Genomic DNA, 17,969 nt, shown 5'->3' with positions numbered 1-17,969 from the left:
ATTTATTTGCTAATTCTTAACCAATCTAAATAAACTCCATAAACATCCACACATGGCTTGTAAGTTATTGGTTTTGATTTTTATGAAATTATGTATCAGACAGAAAAAGCTTTGAAACATTTTATCATACATCTATAGATTCGAGATTTGTGAAGATTATTCTCGGATAACAAAAAGCTTTTCATGTCCAAATATTATTGTTAATTCAACGCCATGGATTTCATTAATCTGATTATCACGAAACAATAAAAACTTAACAAAGTGGAAAATAAATTCAATTTTAATAAAAATTAAGCTTTCATATTCAGCAGCTGTTTGGGATTAATATTCATATAGTGGAGAATCAGTTTTTGATTTGAATTTTTTTCATTTTTTGTCAAATAATAGTTCAATTGAATCAAATTCAATGTTACTCATATTCCCGAGCAACACACAAGGGGGACACTCCTACATGGAGCTTTTAAGGCTCCACTAAAGCTCTTTAATGACACCTAATGGAAGCCAAAATGGCGGTTTATATGGACTTTTAATACATTTCACACTCCCGAGCAACACATATGAAGAAGTGTGCGCCAAAGAGTCTAGAAGGCTTTTCATGTGGCATCCAACTGACTGTCATATTGTTCATTTGAACCAAATGAAAGCCAAGTTTATGAGGATGCCACATGACATCCATTGAGATGCCACTTGCAGGTGGATTCCATTCGATGTCAACAACAGTGCTTTATCGGAGCCTTGTTCATTTGTTTCGCTCGGGATATTGTAAACCAAAGAACATAAACCTTGATTGTTCCCATCTTAAACTTTCAAATTATTTCTTTTCGTTTCTTTTTCTTCACAAATTGTTATTGCTGTTTCCGTTTTAAAAGCAGGAAAAATATTTCCACAAACAAAGAAGCAACAATAAGTTGTGAGGAAATGGAAAACTACAATGCATTTTTTTCCTTTTTTTCTTTCTTTCTTCAAAAAGAGGAAATAAAATGTTTTCTATTTTTTTATTTTCTACTTCTGTTGTTATGAGCTTCAAAGATTTCATTTAGGTAGTTGTTGAAGGAATCATCAAAACCCCATTCACAATGATTAAAATCAAGAACGTAAATCAAGTGGATACATAAAAGCTGGAAACTGGTAAGAATACGGTTAGTTATGAACTATAATAGCGCATTTTTAAACAAAAATGATGCTAATTTGACATAGATCGATTGGCTGACTAGGTGACTGGGTTAGATGTGAGATCTCAGCAACCAGACATTGTAGAGAGCTCGAATCTGAAGCATTAGCTCAGTTCTATCGAGTTGCTTGTTTATCAATTGATTTGGGAGCTTAAAACTTTGGTAAATGCTTTAATTAATGATTTTTACACTTTATTTAGAAAAATCTTCTAAAGTTTTCCCCTCGACAACTTTAATAAATATAAATTTTTGAAAACCGTTATGAAGTTTGAATTACAAGAAACCGTTAAATTTTTAACATTTTCCCTTTGTAGACCAAATAATGGTCAAAAATTACAAATCAGACAGTTTTTCTTTTTCAAGCACATGGAACTGTAGGCTGACATGGACATGTACACACACACCCAGGAACAGGCAGACCAACCAAAGCCTAATTTCCTTTCAGGTAATAATTCTTAAAATTAAGAGTCCTAATCGGAAAGTACTTCGACAATTCTCTCAAAACTTTCTTTGGCTTTCTTTGAATTGAAGACATTCTGTATGGCTGAGAAGAGAAAGATAAAGTGTAGATGATGAAAAAAGTTTTTAATTGATGATCGAAAGGATTTTCTTTTTTTTTCATTGAAATTTTTAATGAGTTTTTTTTCGTTCAGACTTAATTTTTTTCAAATAATGAGGATTCTTCTTCTTCTACCGCTATTAAATTATAAGATTCATGTGAAGCACCCAGTAAGAGTAATTGAAGTTTCATTTGAAAGACAAACTTAAGTCAATTTACCTTAATATTAAAGATTTGGAATGTCAGAGAAGTTAATCGGATTTATGTTTTTACGTAAGCTGCTTATGTGGAAGTTGAACCTTTTTGTTGCTCGGTGTATGAATAAATTATTTGCCTGCCATTTAGCGACATTTCGAAAATACCAGAAAACATTAATGCTTAAAATATTTACAAATATAGTCAGTGAACTTATAAATGCATGACGTGAAATTCAATTTGGGCACTTTAATTCGGATTTTATATTTTTGTGTATATTCGAAAGGTTTTGAGTGGCTGCTCGGTGTCATAATGCTTTCGAGTATAGGTGTTTAGAACATCAATCATTGATTCGATTCTTGGAAACAACTCAACTTGAACAAGCAGAAATGCCATCACATACCATCTAAGTGTGAATCCTGCATATGACTATTCTACATTAGCAAAAGCTTGTGTTGGATTTGAATCCCAGGAATAGCCTTTCAAACGTATATCATCAGCAGTGTAGTAGTAAGAGGAATACATGTGGAATATATGTGGTCGAATATCCTCCGATAGCTCAGTGATAGCAACATCTGACCAGAAATTGTAGAACGTAGGTACGAATCCCACTCTAGATCTGATATTCAAAATTAAATTTTTTCTAGCAAATCAACAGCAAGTGTGGTTGGATCTGGCCACATGTTGATGCAACATGAAACAAGCATAGCAAGACACCCATTGTTTTGGAATGTACGTAAAAGACAATGGAAGCGTTGGCAGAGGAAGCCTTAAAACCAAAAAAGACCTTGAAAAACTCATCGGAATTAATCAACATAACATAAAATCAAACACAAGCATTTACCATCAATTACATCCTAACATCCCACACACTAAACAGAATAGAAACATGATATATATTTTTATTGACATAACAAAAATCAAACAGTAAAATTTTTCCGATATCTTCTTTCAATTTCACACAATTAACAGCATCAATAAAAAATTATAGCCACATCGTCCGCAATGACGCCTACACATCTTAAAAGCAACAAATATGAAGAATTTCAACAAGTCAACTAAGTCACTAACATGACTCATACACGATTGAAATCTCAGAGCAATAAAAAATAATTTAATTATAAATGTTACCGAAATTTGGCCAAAAAATTGTCCTTTTGCGTGACGATGGAAAACATCTGTAGAACATTGTGGTTACAAAACTATATCCCATTAGAGAATTTGTAAAGCTATATCCATAAATTAGCATCGAGCAGATTAGCAACAGCGGTTTTATGACACTTTGGAATGTAAACTTATTTCTCACGAAAAATAGGAAGGAAGTGATTTTTTTGGTATTTACGGAAGTCATTTATCTTCACATCAATGTCGTATTATAATCTAATTTGTATTTGGAACAGAGCTGGGAGGGGATTCGATTAGGATTTACGTGATTCTAACAGAAAAAGCACATTTTTGAATAACTGATTCCGAGGGGGACTCGAACTTACTTCTTACGATTACTCCTTCCACTGAGCTATCGAGAGGTTATCTAACTGTATAGCAAAGTGCAATTATAAGATTTTCTATATCACCCCAGGTATCCCCCTTACTAATCCACTTTAAATGATATACTGCTGATAGCCCATTTCAGAAATCCCATCCCAACAGTTGGCCCATTCCAAAAGCTCTTCTATTCTAACAACCCTGGATATGGAGTATTGTGCCAGCAATATTTAATGATTGAGTCAGTCTCTTGTGGGATTTGAACTTTCTCTTGAAGACACTCCAGATTCTACTCTGTCACGACACCTCAGTGGATGAAATTCATGGGCAGATAATCATACTTAAAAGTACAAAACAAGTCAGATAAAAATTCAAGAAAAAAAAAAAAACATATTTTTTCATAAAATCATAAAAAGTTTTATGGAAAATCGTGACAATCCTCAAAAGTGAATGAATTTTGGAATATCTTGTTCCTCGAAAAATGCGTAAAAATAATTTCCATGCGAGATTCTGAAAGGATGTAGACAAAACTTTTATGTCAAATGATCAAAGGGATTAGAGTATGTAAAAAAAATTTGAGACAGTTAGGAAGCGAAAAATGGAAATAAAGGAAATTTGTTTATGAACGAAACTTTTTTTCTTCTTTAACATTTTTTTTATTAATTTAAAAAGATTATATTTTTCAAAGAGGATGTAACTGTTTAACTGGAATCAAAGGTTTTGTGATCTTTTTAGCTTGGTTAGGATTAATGTGCTCTCATTCGTAAATTCAAAATGTTCTTTAATTAGACCCGGGATGTAAAGAGATATTTTTAGGATCAATGCTAATTTAGCAGAATTCGGATGTGGAGATTAAGCATGGTATGGTGTAATATCAGGGATTTATCCATTGGAAAGGAGGTTTGTGTCAAAAACCTTTTTGACTACTTGAACAAAATTCTTCAATCTTGTAAGAGCTTTTCGAGACAAGAATCCTTTCCAACATCCATTCGAATTGATAATTTTGAACCCTAAATTACCCTCATAGCGCTTAAATAACACTTAACATTATGCTTTGACTGGCTGGCTTGTCGACTGGATGAGGAGCCAAATCTCGACAGTCAAACATTGTAGAAAACTCTAGCTTGAAGAATTAACTCAATGCTATTGAGTTATATCGATGACAATTGGTTACCAAGGCTTAACTATCTCTAATCTCACTGATTTTTAATTTATTTAATTTTTCATAAGCGGAAACACGTGATTTTGAAGTTCAAATTTTGAACTTCAAGATTTTAAATGTTTTTGGATCGTTAAAAATTTTTAATTCTAAATTGTTGTTAAATGATAAACCGCAACAGGCAAAGAGCATGTTGTCAAGAGCTGTCAAGTACTCTACTTAAATATATAAGCTAATAAAACTTGCTAGAGTACTTTCAGCTTACTCTGTTCTTAAGAGTATGCTCTTTGCTTACTCGAGATGTAAGTTGAGTGAATTATTCAAAAGAATCAACGGATGTATGTTGCAAATTCAAGTAACCCATTTCCACCTAAATTATCATCATAATAAGTAATACGATTTAAAATTCATCCGTAGATTATATCTCTAAATTTAGATCATCTGTGCTCAGTCATAACAATTTAAACAAAATTCAGTAAACACAAACATTTACGTTTTCGACACACAGCATAAATGTTGCTATATAAGTACACCCCCGTAGAAAATTTTCATACATCGTTCGGGAATGGCAATAAAAATAATTCGAAGTCGAGTTGCACGTCTCAGTAAGTAAAATTGGGTTAATCTTTAGAATACATACCTAATTATACATGCTATCAAATATTCCTGCCTTAAAGCTTAATTATGCTCGATTAATTGTAGAATTTCCTTACACATTCCACACATACACACAGGAATTAATGTCACAGTATATGTTAATTATCACGAAATTTAATTAATTATTTAAACATTTTTTTCACTTTTTATGGTTTTTTTTTTTTGGTACAATCAATTAAACTGGATATCTCGTTTCATTGCTTCTCGTGTATTCAGAACAGACATGACAAAAAAATAAAATTTATTCACACTTTTTTTGTGCCAGTTCCATGTACAGCAACACAAAAAAAAATATTAATTTTCCACTGTCACGTTACAATTTTTCTCACAACGTATTAAGGCATGATATTTAATTTCCATTGAGCATCTATTTATGCCTTAAATTGTTTACATGCTACAAAAAAATGGCAATTCACTTATTTCCTTTCCATTAATCCCATCGTCAATAATAATTATAAAATACTGATTTATACTGTCTTGTCTTGTTCACGGCAATCAATTACAGTTGCTTCACAGTTAATTATGTGCTGTTAATAATCCACGAAATTAGATCATTCATTTTAATAATGTCTCTCCGTATGCTACAGGAAGCAAACAAAATTGAATATAAAAATTATCGTCGTTAATAATGACAATCTGTTGATGTTTATAAACGCATTAAAAACCTAGGTCAGAGGAAGTATGGAGAAAAGTAAAAAAAAAAATCATTTCTAAAAATAAGACGTGGATGAGACATCAAATGAGAGGAAATGTTTTCAATTTTTATCGCAAATGAGAGGAATAGGAAAGAACATTTTATGGCCAAAATTTTTAATCTCATAAAATATTTCAGGAAAAACTTTTTTTTTACAGATTTTTCCTCACACACACAAAATTTCCAAATTCCAAAAAACACATTATGAGTTTACTATGAAGAAGTATGAGAGTAAGTACAACTTTTATTCTGTATAAAGGATGTCCATCTGGGAATTGTGTTGAAAAATATTGTTCATTTATTAGATTTGCTTTTTAAGGAGGAAGTTTTCTATGGACAGCTTAATTTCCAGAGGTTGAAGTCAATTTGAATGAATTTTATATGGAATCTTATTAGTCATTTCTAACGTATTCGAGTCCCATATTCGATTAAAATTGCAAACAGCTCAAGTGACATTTTATAAACGTGGCTACCAGAGCGGTTCTCCCTCAAATTTGATATTAAATCAAGAAACGGTCACTTGATTGATTTTCTTATTATATCCTCCTAATGCTTTTACATTTTACACTCTTAAAGTCACTGTCAATACTAACCCATTCCCTTAAAAAAAATCCCCCAATCTTGAATAAAATCCAAACAAACCCAACTTTCAAGTTGAAACTCGATAGCCACCCCAACTCCATGAACTACACAATAGGTGGAAATATGAAAAATGAGTGTAAAAAGAAAAAGATCAAGCTAGTAAAATTAATTCTACACTACAACTGAATACAGCATAAGATAAAGAAGAACATCGCGTAACTTTTGGTCAACTTTTTCTTGTTTTATTCATCAGCTGGAAGATAACTCGTGTTAAAAAACTTTCTGTGGCTTATCTTGGAGATAAAAATGAAATAAAAGTGAAACTTCATCAGCATCATAATTTGGTAAGTCACTTGTGACCACCGCAGGATGTACGTTTTTTGGTATTTAAAGCGTTAACACTTCACAAGGGAGGGGAAGGAACGATCGTGTCCTTCATACAGTCGTAATATGTCATAATCACTAAAGTTATGCAACGTGCCGTGTAATTTCCTCGATTGCCTTTATGTCTGTTGCGGTAATGGTAGGAAATTGAAATGGTAAAATTGACTATTTATAGTGCCTTGCAACAGACATAACCGAGATATGACAATCTATCGATCATTTACAGCAAGTTTTTTCATTCTCTCTCTCACACTTCCTCTACAGCATGTAGATTCAATTTTGTTGAAATTGGAAATTATGTCATTAAATGTAAATCGATTGCTCACATTTGTTGACGAGAAAAAACTCATTTAATTTTCTATTTCTGTAGTAAAATACACTTTGGAACGGAATTAATCACAAAAACTTTTTTTTATTTCCGATAAAACTTTTCTTCTAGTTCTTATATTTTGTTTGATCCACAAAAGTCGCAAATTCACACTTGCTCTAATGACATAATTGAATAAATCTTAATTTTTTTATTTATTTTCACGGAAAAAAATCAAAAATCCGTCCGCACGACTCGAGAGATGCATGAGAACTGAACATTGGACAATTACTGATAAAATTATTTTGTCTGCAAACTTTCATCACTCATACTCAGCTCTTTTGTGAACGGAATGGAATGTGAAACACTTCCAGTGGAAAATCTCACATTTTCCGGCATCTCTGACTTACTTTTTCTTTTCTTTCATCTTTATGACAAATAGTCATCGTAATAATTTTGTAAATATTATCATTGGAACTTAATGTTTATGTATTGAGTCATAAAAAGGGTCACTGTGGGGTCTGTGATCTTCGCATAAATAATCTGTCTGGATCAACAAGATGAAGTAATAAATCTAATCGTCCACAATTGGTCAAAATGTTAGCTATGCATCAAGTTCCCGAGCGGTACATTAATGACATGGGGGATAACGGGGCAGTCGTATGGTCGCTATATCGAACAATGTCATGTGGTTGCCATATGATTTTATGGTAAAACCACGACATAGGGACAGTTTTTTGCAATCATGGAGTCGGTAGAGCGGTATGCTTAAAGCTAGAGCTTGACTTGAGTCGATTTCCATACAAGATCAAAGTAGAGCTCTGGTTTAAGTCTCATGGCTGCCACACGACACTTTTTCATGGCAATAGTCTTTCAAATGACCAAATCACATGCCTGCCCTTTGACATAGAAGCGATTTCCATTTAGTGTGCCTAAAACAGCTTTAGTGAATCCCTAAAAGCTTAGGAATTTAGGTCTATAATAATTCATACATTAAATGAGCAAGCGATTGTGGAATGGCGATAAAAAGGCGGAAAAAAAAGATTCATGATACGAAAACAATGTCACTTCTCAGTTCCTTGTTTAAAGAGCTTTGCGAGATGTTGACGAAAGAAAAATGAAGAGCTTGATAAGAATAGAAGCTAAAAAGATTGTTTGCGGGATAAAAGAATGAAGAGGCATTTCCATTATTAGATTAAATGGTTTACTTCTTTTTTTGGCTGTTTTTTTTTTGTTTTGAATTTCAGATGAAGAAATGCGATTGGATCTGTAAGATAAGCGATTTAATTGAGTCATTTGAGCATTTTTGGTAGAATTGCATATGTTTTTTGGTTGAGTTAGGAAATTATTAGGCCAAATTAAACAGGCTCCTATGGACTGGACACGTTATTAGAAGATCTGTAGAAGTTCTACTGAATAAGGTCTTTAAATCAGACTTTTTGGATGGTAAGACAGCTCGTGGTAGACCGAAGACCAGGAGTTCTCCTGGAAGGAAGCTGTTTATAAAGACATTTGGTATTGGCAATTGGCAGGCGCCTTTAAATGACTTTAAGAAGGGTTAGAACTATGTTGAATTATTAATGAATTAAATTTGGTCATTTTTTCTGATCAGTTTTTTAGGACGTTTATTGAATTAAAAATTGATTTTTCTTATTTTACACCCGAGCGACACAAAAGAAGAAGATTCCGATAAAAATCTATCAAAAATCTGCCATATGGCTTCCACACGGAGGCGGATTCTATTAAGTGTTAATAAAAGAACCGAACAGCACACTTTGTTTGCTAGAGCACTGCTGTGTTGCCGAATTATCAATAAGACTCGAATATGCGTTGACAATATTATGATGATGGGTGAAAATACGATTTGCCGCATGGTGCCGCTTGGCAGAGCTTAGAAGATGTCTTAAAAACTTCGCGTGGAGCCTCCAATATTTTATGCTACTTGGGTGTAACAGTAAGTGCTGAATCTAAATTTTAATAATTTTTCCAACCCAAATTCTCAATTTTTTATAAGAAAATAATGAATTTTTTATATTGAAAAGCTGAAAGGTTCTCTAAATTTCGAAAAGCTTTCTCAAAATTCTTCATATCTAACGATTAACAAAGCTGATGAACAACAAGAATCTCTTATTTTATTCATTGCCTTGAAATGTTTTACCCCAGATAAAATTTTGTAGAATTTTAATTTAAAAATTATAAAGTAAAATTTGATTAGACTTTCATATGCAACAGAAATGTTCATTACCTATGTAGGTACGTGAGGAACATATTCCATGGTTTTTGCAAAAATGAGTGAAGCGTTGTGAAAATTTAATGAATGGAAAATTAAAGCTTGTGATGTGCTTTTCAATGATTTATTCAACTCAACTCAGTCACTCATCTATCATAATTTAGATTCGGAATTACATTTGAAAGCAACATGAAAAATTGGGTATATAAAGCCTGTAAAGTTTCAACATTTTCAACAAGTTCTATTCTCGATTTCAAACTGTGAAATAGTTGAATGAAAAATGGAAGTTTTGAGGTTCTTTACTGTTTGCCTATTGTGCTGCTCAGTATCTGCTGATGTGCAAATTGCTTCAAATCAAAATCTGTCAGAATTAGCAATAGCATTTTCTGAAATATCTCAAGGACTACAGGCATCACAGACCATTACGATATTAAATTCTGAAAATCGTAAATCGAGCGCATTCAATGAGCTTATTATGGAAATTCATCGTCTTCAGCTTCAAACGTGCATATTTAATGACACTGAGAGGTTCTTTCGATTCGTTGAGGAGAATTTGAAGGGCTCGGTCGAAATTACAGCACTGATTTTTCACAATCCTGGTTCTCTTATTCAAAAGGTGAAATTTGCATCTTTTTGGCTTATTCCTTGTGGATGTTTTGATGTGAATCTACAAGTTTACTTCCAAATTTTAAGTCATTTCCACTAAATTGCATCAGATCTTGTCCAAATCCCTCAATTGTCATCTCAAGGGATGGAATCAAATTCTTAAAATACAAATCTTATTTCTTATTCCAAAACAGATCCATGAAAGAAATCTCGCTCATCGACTAAGTCTCTACATTTTCTATTGGAATGCAAAGCATTTGCCTGCATGTTATAAGCAATGGAACCTTCGCGATCCACTTCGTGCTGCATTTATAACAAATCCTAGGAATTTCACATATCGCATTTATTACAATCAAGCAACATCATCAAATGATGGCAAATTAAAGCTAGTCAATTGGTTTGATGGAAATAACCTTGGCCTCAACACAGAACCACTTTTGCCTGACATCAAGCATGTCTTTAAAAGCTTCAATTCTCGTCATTTTGTTGTTCCTATAACTCATGTAAGCTTGCATTATTTTCATCCTGCATTGATTGTCAATTCCAATATCAATTCACAGAGTCCTCCGTGGATCTTCATAAATTATATGCAACAACGTGAAGATGACGAAGCCAATTTATCATCAGCGCCTGTAACTATCGCAAATGACAATGACAATAATAACATTATTGATGATGAAATGATGATGAGTGAGGAAAAGTTTGTGAATGAGACAAAAACAGACAAAAAGCTCAATGTGCAGGATAGGAAGACAAAGAAGAAACAGCTGATTGTAAGTGGAAGGGATGATGTGCTGTTAAAGTTACTTGCTGACAAAATGAATTTCAAATTTGAGTATATTGACGTGAAAATGATGGAACCGAATGAAAACGTGACGATGGCTGGTGCATTGGGATTACAAATGCTTCAAAGACGAGTAAGGCATGCTTCTTATTGTCCACGACTTGAACAGTCAAGAATTTCACTTGTGTATTTCCATTTCCTTTTTCATTTATGTATAGGAAGCAGATTTTGTGTTTGGTGATATCGTTGTCACTTACGAACGAATGCAGGAAGTTGAATTTTCCTTCTTTACACTTCCTGACTCCGGGGCATTTCTCACTCATGCTCCACGTCGTTTAAGTGAAGCATTTGCTCTTGTCTATCCATTTCAAATGGAAGTATGGCCTGCATTGATTTTTACAATCATCATCACTGGGCCCATCCTCTATTTTATGATTATCATACCCGAATGGATAAGGAACAAGAGAAGGAAAGGGAAATTGTCGGAACATCCTGCAAAATTATTTTACAACATGATTTACATTAAAGAGATTACAAAACATCCAGCAAGAAAGCATGTCATGAGGACAACTGCTGCTGCTGCTGCTGATTCTATTGATGATGATAGGCAAGTCAATTCGGAAGGTCTACTTGCACGCTGTGTTTGGTTTACATGTCAAATCTTCTTAAGGCAATGTTCGTATTGGAAGTAAATTTATGAATAAATGAAATTGAATTTTCCTTCTTTCCTGTTTTTTAAGCAGCAACGAACTTTCCATACATCAATAATCACTCAGTACGACTATTTTCCATAATTCTATGGTTATCAGCAACTTATGTATTAAGTGATTTATATTCAGCACAACTCACATCACAATTAGCTCGTCCTTCAAAAGAATTACCAATCAATAGTCTATATCGTCTTGAATATGTCCTGAATAGAAGCAATAGTGATGGATATAAGCTACTTGTCGAACGAGATTCAGCATCACATCATGTACTAATGAACGGAACTGGCATAATGCAAAGACTTTATCGTCGAATGACTGCTCATACCATTAAGAATTCACATTTGTTGGACTCTGTGGAACAAGGAGTTCGAACTTTATTGATGGATGATAAAACTGTCGTCTTTGCTGGACGTCAAACGCTGTTCTTTAACATGAAACGATATGGTGTGAGAAATTTTCAACTTTCTGAGAAGCTTTTTACGCGATATTCAGCTATTTCACTTCAGAAGGGATGTTTATTCCTTGACAGCTTGAATGAGAAGTAAAAACTTTGTTTCCATTCCTTTATCTTCCTTTAATTTCTACTTTTATTTCAAGTTTGATGAAACTTTTTGAAGGTGGAATTTTGGATAAAATCACTAGTGATGAATATGAGAGGATGTTTCAATCCATGCAGGTATTACAGATCAAAAATGATAAGAATGTTCAGAACAGCAAGGAAGATGAAGACAAAAGTGATGCAGAAGAAGAAGAAACGAGTTCTAATTCCATCAGTGGAGATGAACATCTCAAAAATAAAATAGCAAGTGAGAAGGAATTGACAGCACTCAGTTTACGAATGTTGCAGGGTGCATTTTATCTTGCTATAATTGGCTATACTCTCGCCTTTCTTGTCTTTATCGGTGAAATTGGATTTTTTCGAATGAATGACACATCAACATTGCCTTACACTTCAATTACTAATCGATTACGCATCGTCCTGATGAGAATTTGTCGATTGCGATTACATCACTGAGAATTCCACCGAACATGATCATGGACCATTAACTTTTATGTTATGGCACGAGATTCTGTAATGATGAAATTATAGCTTAAAAGTATTCAATTTCAGGATGCGCATATGCACAGCTAAACGAGACTTTGATGCAGCATCACTATCATAATCATTTAGAATTCTTTGTTAAATTAAAGCTTTTTTTTGCCTCCATTTCCAACATGCACATAGCATGCAATAAGGTTCAAGATGCATTCATAATAAATTTTCATTATCTCATTAGCAGTGAGCTTCTCATTGCAGTTTAAGGTGCATGATGACATGGTAAGCAACATGAAAAATCAATATTCAGTTCTGTTCTGTTTTCATACAGCAAGTACAGTCAGGAATAAACATTTTTTTGAGACAAGACTTCTCGTTCAAATTGATGGAATTGAAAGCTGCAATTCAATTAGAAGAAGAGCAATTAGAAATGTTTTATGTCGGTTCTTCATTTTCATATCAAATTTTATGTGATGAGAAGCAATCAGTAGATTTATTGATGCAGCACAAACATCTCAATTTAAAGATAAACAATCTCAAAGCAGCTCCTGTGAAGCTCTTAAATACAGCAGATTAAGAAGTTAAAATGAGTAATTCGAAGTTTTTCTTTTATTGCCTGACACAAATTTCTTCGTTTGTCCACAAAATTTCTTATTTTCATGTTCAGTTCCATCCAAGTTTCTTATTCTTCATTAAGTAAATTTCTCCTCAAAAAATTAATTAAGCAAAAATGTTAACGAAAAATGCTCTGAAGCGAAAGATGGGAATTTGTGTTTGGTGTAAGAATTTCAGGGCATGTAGCACAAAATGGAAATGGATATGAATGTGAAGAGAAAAATGAAAATAGTAAAAAAATCACAATGATATTAAAGATTACTTAAAGCCACAATTATATGAACCCAAAAGTTATACGTTCATGAATTTTATTGAGCATGAAGGAAGTCAAAGAAATGTCCAAATGAAGCTCATTTGACCACTTTTATCGATTTTTCTATGAATTTTGACATCAATGTCAATGAATGGAAGTTAACAAGTAGCGAAAATTATTTCTAATTCTGAATGCGATACAGTGTTGTCCAAACTATTTGGTGCCACGAGACACCTTGGTGGTAAGTTCCGACTAAGGCTTCTCGAAGTCTCGGTCTGGACCAACTCTCGAGGATATCCGAGAATTCCCGAGCTCGGTCTTGGTCTCGGCATCGGGAACACTTAGTTACGACTGAACCCGCACATAGCATGCAGTTCATGGCATTTGACATTTTCATGGTCAAGAATTGTTGACTGCTAATGTACCGCAACATCCAGTTCAGACACCACTGTAATAGAATAAAGGAATAAAAGAAAAAGGAAGTCATGCTTATTGACATTCAATTCTATGTTCGTCAATAAAAATACCAAAATTTTGTGTATTCATTCCTAATGCTGATGCTATTTCAATTAGAATGAAAACAGATGTGGAATTATAAAGACTCAAATTTACAAATAAGAAGCTTGATAAATAAAAATGAATTATTTTTTTTTTTGGTTCCTTTATCCAAACATGGCATTCGGAAAATTCACGTATTTATGATTTATTTTTTGCAGTATAAGTCGTCATAATGAATCCACATGCTTCCTTTATTATTCTATGATGATATTGAAAAATTTCCTCGAGAGGCTTTTTGAGCTGTGCTGCAAATATTTTCATATAAAATTACTGATATACGATAAGCCTATCTTATGGGGATTTTTATCCTTGCTGTTAAGGATGCTGAGAATATTTATTCAACGATATTGCTCTTTTGAGTCTTTTTATTGACCTGAGTGCTTTTTAAAGTCCTATAAATCAAAGGAGCAAGATGCTGAGATTTAATTTGTATTCAATGTCATGGCCGGAAAGCACAGAGCGTAGAAGAAGATGATAAAAAGGCATCATACCAGTATGACTTTAGTCTAAGGCTGGATTTCATAAAACTAACTTAGAAACAGAGTCAGACTAGCCTTGGGACAGAGTCAGACTAGCCTTGGGACAGAGTCAGACTAGCCTTGGGACAGAGTCAGACTAGCCTTGGGACAGAGTCAGACTAGACTTGGGACAGAGTCAGACTAGACTTGGGACAGAGTCAGACTAGACTTGGGACAGAGTCAGACTAGCCTTGGGACAGAGTCAGACTAGCCTTGGAACAGAGTCAGACTAGTCTTGGAACAGAGTCAGACTAGTCTGAGAACAGAGTCAGACTAGTCTAGGAACAGAGTCAGACTAGTCTCAAAATAGAGTCAAACTAGTCTGAGAACAGACTCAGACAGCCTGAAAATAGAATTAGACAAGCCTGAGGTTTGATTTTCAGACTTTCCTATGCTTTATGCCTTCGGGGAAATATCCATCATCTCACTTCAATACTTTAACATTCAAATATATCCCACATGTGTTGCTCTTTCAATGATTTTTAATAATTCACAATTTCATTCAAGAAATCGCAAGAGTGAACACATACAAAAGAAATATTGAAATTCATCTAGGTAGACATAACATACAAAGATATGTCAGAATGTGAAAATTTTCATCATCCATTCAAATCGTTTGTGAACATCAAGAATTCAAGGTTCTCCTAAACATGAATGGCGTGAAATTTTTTGACGATAATTGACAATTAAATTCTCGAAATGTTTTTCTCGTAAGCGAAAATGCTCGCTTTTTGATGTCATTGCTGAATGTCAAAAAGAAAAAGAAAAAAAATACATTAAATCCATTTGTTTAGGTGTGAAAAAGTACAAAAGGAGAAGTCAACAGGTTTTTTGAATAAACATCAACTCAAAATCACCATGGAGAGCTTCTTCTGCTGATTTCACAAAGCGATAATAATGAATTTCTATTCATACATATGTGTATGGATGGTTGGTTAGAGTCAGTTTGTGTCACTTTACACATCTAAATTTATCGAAAACTAGAAGAAGATTCCCGTAAGGAATTGGAGGATAAAACTAAAGTTTTATAAAATTTTTGTCAATTTTGTAACGGTTTTTATTTCAAATTCATAGTTTTTGCCCTTTATACAAAAAAATTTCGTAGTTTCATACCCTTTGAGTACAAAAGAAAAAGTTGTCGATAGAAATAAAATTGCATTTTGTTGTGACATTTTTTAAGCAGTAAACAGTGAAAAAAGAAGCTTCGGACTCCAAATAATGTAGGCCATGGATAACAATTAATCTGTTCGACCAGTAAACAAAAAGTGTGGGAAAATTGTAGTCAATTATTATGTTTTCATCTACTTGTAATTTATGTAGGATTGCAAGCTTTTCTTTTATATTTTTTAGGTTTAAAAGTCAGCGAAAACACAAAGGAACTGTTCATATTTGATGGAAAGAGCATTCGACTGAAAAATATGAGAATGCAGATCAAATAACTCAGCTCGAGACAAGGTGTTGAGATGTTTACATTCTTCTGCTAAATATTCATTGTTAAGAACTTTAAGTAAGTGCCTTAAGTATCATAGTCAAGTACTAACTTGTTATAACAAGATACACTAATCAATTCAACATATTCAACCAAAAAACAGACTCAAAAATTATAGAAATTCCACAAAAAAGTTTGTTTACTCTATATACACATTCTATATATGGATCTATATCTTAATATAACTTTTACATGTTTTCGTTACAGTCACATATTGCTGCTAGTCTCCCTTACCACGTATACAAGTTTCAATGAGCTTAAACATTTCAATTTGACATTTCGATGTACTAGGTTAAGTGTTCATATAAAATGAAAAATATCTTAGAGAATTCCTGCAGTATCTTGTAAGGAAAGCCAAGATATTACTTCTACAAAATGAATATACTGTCACAGGAAATGCATAACAAGATATCAAATGCATGCAGTTGAGCACAGTCATCATGTCGTTGCGCATAAAAAAAAGTTTTTTTTTATGTGAATAGAAGCAAAATAAGCAGACAGGATGATAAGGATTCCTGTACAAAAGTGGATTCATGAGATATTCAGATGATGTAATTTGAAAAGCAGAATGCTAACAGAAAGATGTTGAATAATAAATCAAAGAAACGACTTCAAATTTCAAGGTAATTGAGTTCATGCATCTAAAGGAGTAGATCAACAGATTCCAAAGCAGCAGGATGCAATTTGTAAGTTTATTGAATTATTCGGAAAATGTTAATTCTTTATGTTTAATTATTGATGATAATTATAAGAGCCATGAATCAAATGATTGTGCTTTCTGGGTGATTTTGTATTCGTATGGACTTTCCATTAAAAGGATTACATCCAATTGGAATTATATTGGTTTTAGCATTTGTTTGCTAATGTCCTAATTTCTTTGTCAGTCTATAAAATTCAAAATTGAAATATGCATAATGGTTAGGGTATCCCGAAGTTTCGGTTTCGACCAATTCTCAAGACCAAGACTGACTTGGAGAAATTACCTTATTGAGACCGGCATGTATATCTTCGATTCAATATCGAGAATCATTACGTGATGAGTAATACCGACAATAGCTCTGAACAACAAGCTTAGACAAGCTGTAGACTAACTTTTAATGGTTTTGACCAATTTTGACAACTAGGATTAATTCACTCAAAGCAATTATGCAAGTAGTCAAGGACGCTTCCAGAAAACTGGTTTGTAGTCAAAACTCACCTGTTTGAATAAAACCTTTAATGTTCTATGGTTTTCTAATAGACTTAACCCGTGTCAGTAGTTCAACCACTGTAAATAACAATTAAGCATGTGCTGATCGTAAGTATCGACTTCAAAAATCACTCAATCAGAGTACATCTATTTTATTGCAATGCATGCTAGCATATTTATGATTTTCTAATGTTATGTTGCTTGAGACATCTAATAAATTCCATGAATCTTTTGAACTTAAATCAACTCTTATGCATCTTGTTATTTACTCTCCCCACTATCATATGCTTCATAAGATTCAAAAATTCATTAACATAATTCAATAGACATTTCATGTTATTATTTGGATTATGTTGTAAATTATGCTTCTCACAAGTCTCTTTCAAAAACATGAAATGCATAAAATGCTAGTCAGGATGAACATCTCAAGAGTATCAATTAGCAAAAGAGCTCATGATTTTATACGAAAAATAAAGAATTTCAATCTGAATACATTATGCATTGCACGTCCATGCATTTATGTACGTCATGAATAATTTTAATTGATATCATCATTTTTCCTTATCCTTAATGCAAGACAACACATGTTGAAAAGGAAGTGAAAAAATGTATATAGATATGAGGATGTATCCTTAACATCTAATGATGTCTCATTAGTTTTAATGATATTGTTAGTTCAAAAAATCTTCGTGGTAATATGAATGCTTATCTATTACTTATTACAGTGATGAGCAACCTGTGTGCCGAGAAATTCTAGTGTGCAATCAAAAATTTATTGTATTGTCAT

At 33.1% G+C, this 17,969-nt stretch overlaps 2 protein-coding genes across 4 annotated transcripts in view; one reads left to right on the top strand and one right to left on the bottom strand.

The window, feature by feature from the left end:
* The window catches only part of LOC139086630 (putative tyramine receptor 2), a 35,582-nt gene extending 28,134 nt beyond the window's left edge, over positions 1-7,448 (bottom strand). For 2 of the 3 annotated variants that reach the window (XM_070635175.1, XM_070635159.1), the window contains exons 1-2: positions 7,214-7,448; positions 5,211-5,808 (exon numbers count right to left, since the gene is read on the bottom strand). The gene's annotated coding sequence lies outside the window, so the exon portion shown is untranslated. Of the gene's footprint in view, positions 1-5,210; positions 5,893-7,213 lie in introns of all 3 variants that reach the window. The other variant, XM_070635168.1, reaches the window with a different exon arrangement.
* A 2,256-nt stretch (positions 7,449-9,704) lies between these two features.
* LOC139085826 (ionotropic receptor 40a-like) lies at positions 9,705-12,539 on the top strand. Its single transcript, XM_070633998.1, has 5 exons — positions 9,705-10,040; positions 10,225-10,947; positions 11,033-11,489; positions 11,558-12,065; positions 12,122-12,539. The coding sequence occupies exons 1-5, from the start codon at positions 9,705-9,707 to the stop codon at positions 12,537-12,539; spliced, it is 2,442 nt and encodes an 813-aa protein (XP_070490099.1).
* Positions 12,540-17,969: the final 5,430 nt, after the last annotated feature.

Source organism: Chironomus tepperi, unplaced genomic scaffold, assembly GCF_022539635.2.
Source record: "Chironomus tepperi strain 1889 unplaced genomic scaffold, CSIRO-AGI_Ctep_v1 contig_9, whole genome shotgun sequence".
In the NCBI taxonomy this organism is placed as follows: domain Eukaryota; kingdom Metazoa; phylum Arthropoda; class Insecta; order Diptera; family Chironomidae; genus Chironomus; species Chironomus tepperi.
The sequence above is the reverse complement of the archived record's forward strand: the minus strand, read 5'-3'. Positions and strand labels throughout refer to the sequence as shown.

Excerpts from the sequence above, each read along its gene's own strand:
- LOC139085826 (XM_070633998.1), top strand. The coding sequence starts at position 9,705 with ATGGAAGTTTTGAGGTTCTTTACTGTTTGCCTATTGTGCTGCTCAGTA. Across the intron at positions 10,948-11,032 it reads TACAAATGCTTCAAAGACGA|GAAGCAGATTTTGTGTTTGG; the intron begins GTAAGGCATGCT and ends ATTTATGTATAG. Across the intron at positions 11,490-11,557 it reads TCAAATCTTCTTAAGGCAAT|CAACGAACTTTCCATACATC; the intron begins GTTCGTATTGGA and ends TTTTTTAAGCAG.